This window comes from Paramisgurnus dabryanus, chromosome 3 (assembly GCF_030506205.2).
Source record: "Paramisgurnus dabryanus chromosome 3, PD_genome_1.1, whole genome shotgun sequence".
Lineage (NCBI taxonomy): Eukaryota > Metazoa > Chordata > Actinopteri > Cypriniformes > Cobitidae > Paramisgurnus > Paramisgurnus dabryanus.
Window position 1 is genome coordinate 17,449,590 of NC_133339.1, and position 2,833 is coordinate 17,452,422.

At 48.1% G+C, this 2,833-nt stretch overlaps 1 protein-coding gene across 1 annotated transcript in view; it reads right to left on the bottom strand.

The window, feature by feature from the left end:
- Positions 1-605: 605 nt before the first annotated feature.
- LOC135733709 (cell adhesion molecule CEACAM5-like) overlaps positions 606-2,833 on the bottom strand; it is a 35,622-nt gene continuing 33,394 nt past the window's right edge. The window contains exons 12-13 of the mRNA XM_073814112.1: positions 712-890; positions 606-620 (exon numbers count right to left, since the gene is read on the bottom strand). Coding sequence (XP_073670213.1) covers positions 606-620; positions 712-890 — 194 coding nt within the window. The remainder of the gene's footprint in view (positions 621-711; positions 891-2,833) is intronic.

Consider the following 2,833-nt stretch of genomic DNA (forward strand, 5'->3'; position numbering starts at 1 on the left):
GGTTAGGTATAAGGGGTAAATGCAGGAGTTAGGTTAGGGTTAGGGTTAGGTTAGGTTAGGTTAGGGTTAGGTTATTTGTCGTACAGACTTAACTGTACGCTATGCTCCACCCCCAGACTGCCTACACGGCTGTTGGTTAGATAGGTGGATGCACAGAAGGCACTGGCCGGCGCATGTTAGTGAAGGATTGTTCTGCCCCCCTGCTTTTCCTCCTCGGACCAGAGCGCAAGACTTGAACGTCACTGGTCCCTACACCCCCCAAAAACCTCGGCTCCAAGTTGCATTTCCCATTTGACACATCATCAGTAGTGAACCTCAGGATCATTGGACGTTTCGGCCTTAAAATCACTAGACGCCCTCCCCTGAGGCGGCCCGCACCAGGTGATCAGTCTGGGCGTGTGTCTTCCCACCCCCCTAATGCTGGGCTACCCACCTTGTGATTGGAACTTAAAAAGTTCCTTATAGCAGGCAAGGTTACTAGCCTTGGGGCCAACGTGTGGCATAAGCCAACCACCTCAGATTTAAATACAGGGGTTTGGAACTCAATCGCTCCTTATTCCTAAGGTCAAAAGTTACTGACTTTCAGAATAATGAATGATAACCAACTATGCATTGACGTCCTACAGGTTAAAAACCGAGAATACCCATTAGACAACCAAGGATTATTAAAAAATGTTTAGACCGAGAACACTTTAACTAATGATTCCTGACCTTAGGGTTAGGGCCTTTAAGGCTCCAAACATAGGGGTTAGTGCCCTTAGGGGTCCTGACATTGGGGTTTGTGCCCTTAGGAGTCCTGACATTGGGGTTAGTGACCTCAGGGGTCCTGACATTGGGGTTAGTTCCCTTAGGGGTCCTGACATTGGGGTTAGAGACCCACCAGTCCTGACCTTGGGGTTAGAGTAAGGTGCAGGTTAGGGCATAAAATAGCATAAGGGAACCTGGCATTTGTTAGTGACTTCAGGAGTCTTGACCTTGGGCTCAGAGCAAAGCTTACAAAAATAGTTTAGACAGCTGTAGAAGCTGCAAATACGAACCTAAAGACAACTAATGCATCTCTTAAGACCTTGAAGGCCCTGGGTGTAGCACTAAAAAACAAGGGAAAAGATACTGTGAACCCTCCTCTTTACTCCCCGTACCTGAGCTTATAAGCCCCTGGAAACCTCCCAGTGTATGCAAGGATGTGCTGTTGAGTGGCTGAGGCTACCCCTCCAAAAAGACTTGGGATCCAATTAAAGCCTGCTAACCCCAGGCTACCAACCTGCGTGCTGTCCTAGTGGACCCAGGAAGGCTGGATACCTACCTACCTCCCCAAGTAACCATTCGTTAACACCGCAAGGTATCCCTGGCTACCCCGAGAAAGGCCTGTGTTCATGAGGTATCTTAACTGGCGGGCATTTTACAACACCAAGCTTCTACCAGCCAGACCCCCTAGGAGTTCTTATCCCTAAGCCGACATCTCACTCACCTGAGTAAAACCGTTAGGTTCCAAACCCCTAATGTGCCTATGCCACCTCAACTCTAATCATTTTTGCCCCTGGCTATCGGCATTGTGGTGCCCATCTCTAAACTAGCCCTCTTCTCAATGGCCAGCTCCAGACATAACCTAATTTCAACCCTATGATCCCCTTAGTAAAAGAAAAGAAAAAAGTCAAAACAAAACATGCACCACCACCCAGAAATCCCTCTCTCCACACAACCCAAAAAAAACTCCCAACGCCAGGCCCTCCCTCCACCCCAAAGCAGCTAAATAAATCACCCCCAAACCACCTTGGACTTGAACCCCTACACACCCAAACTAGATGTCAATGTACTAACCCCTACTCCAAACCAGCAGCCTTGTGTTCCATGTTCCATTCCTACTGTAGAGCTTCTGTTTATCCCTAAAAGATTGAAAAATGCACCCTCAACCCACCTCGGACTTGAACCCATACACTATTGAACTAGGTGTCAATGTACTAACCCCTACTCCAAACCGGCAGGCCTGCACTCCATGCCCCCTTCCCACTGCAGAGCTCCTGCCTATCCCTAAAAGATTGAAAAATCCACCCTCAACCCATCTCGGACTTGAACCCATACACTACCGAACTAGGTGTCAATGCCCTAACCCCTACTCCAAACCTGCAACCTTGCATTTCATGCTCCCTTACTAATGTAGGGCTTCTGTTTATCCCTGAAAAAAGATTGAAAAAAATCCCACCTTGATCCGCCTCAGACTTGATCTCGTGCACTACCGACCCCTCTACCTTCCGGAGCTGGTCTGGGCCTAGCCTGTCTCCTAACCCTTCCAATTCCTGGAGATGGTAGGAAGCTTAAATGTGCTTATGCACGACCCGAATTGCCCTTCCCACTGAATCCATATCACCTACAACACGAAAAATATGTCTTACTAAAACTTATAGAACCACCTAACAAAACACCCATTTGTAACATGAGATAGGGTCATGAAGAATAAGAGAGGAGCGACGGGACTTCGCCAGTCCTCTCCCGAGCCTGACTAGGCCTCATCTTCTCTCCCCCACCCGATCACAAACCCAGAAACCTAAGTCCGGATCGGGTAGGGCAGCTGATCCAATCCAATGCTATTCTACCATACACAAGACCCCCCCATATATATACACATATATATATTTATATCACCAGACTGACCCCCAGGGGACCAATTTTGAACTCTAACCAAGGTTGGATTATTCAGAAAAAGGTAAAGCACAGCCTCCCCCCTCTTTTCCTCATTTGTACACTGGGCTTATCCCAAACCTTCCATTTCCGAAGGCAACTGGCAAGGTTAGGTTATTTGTCGTACAGACTTAACTGTACGCTATGCTCCACCCCC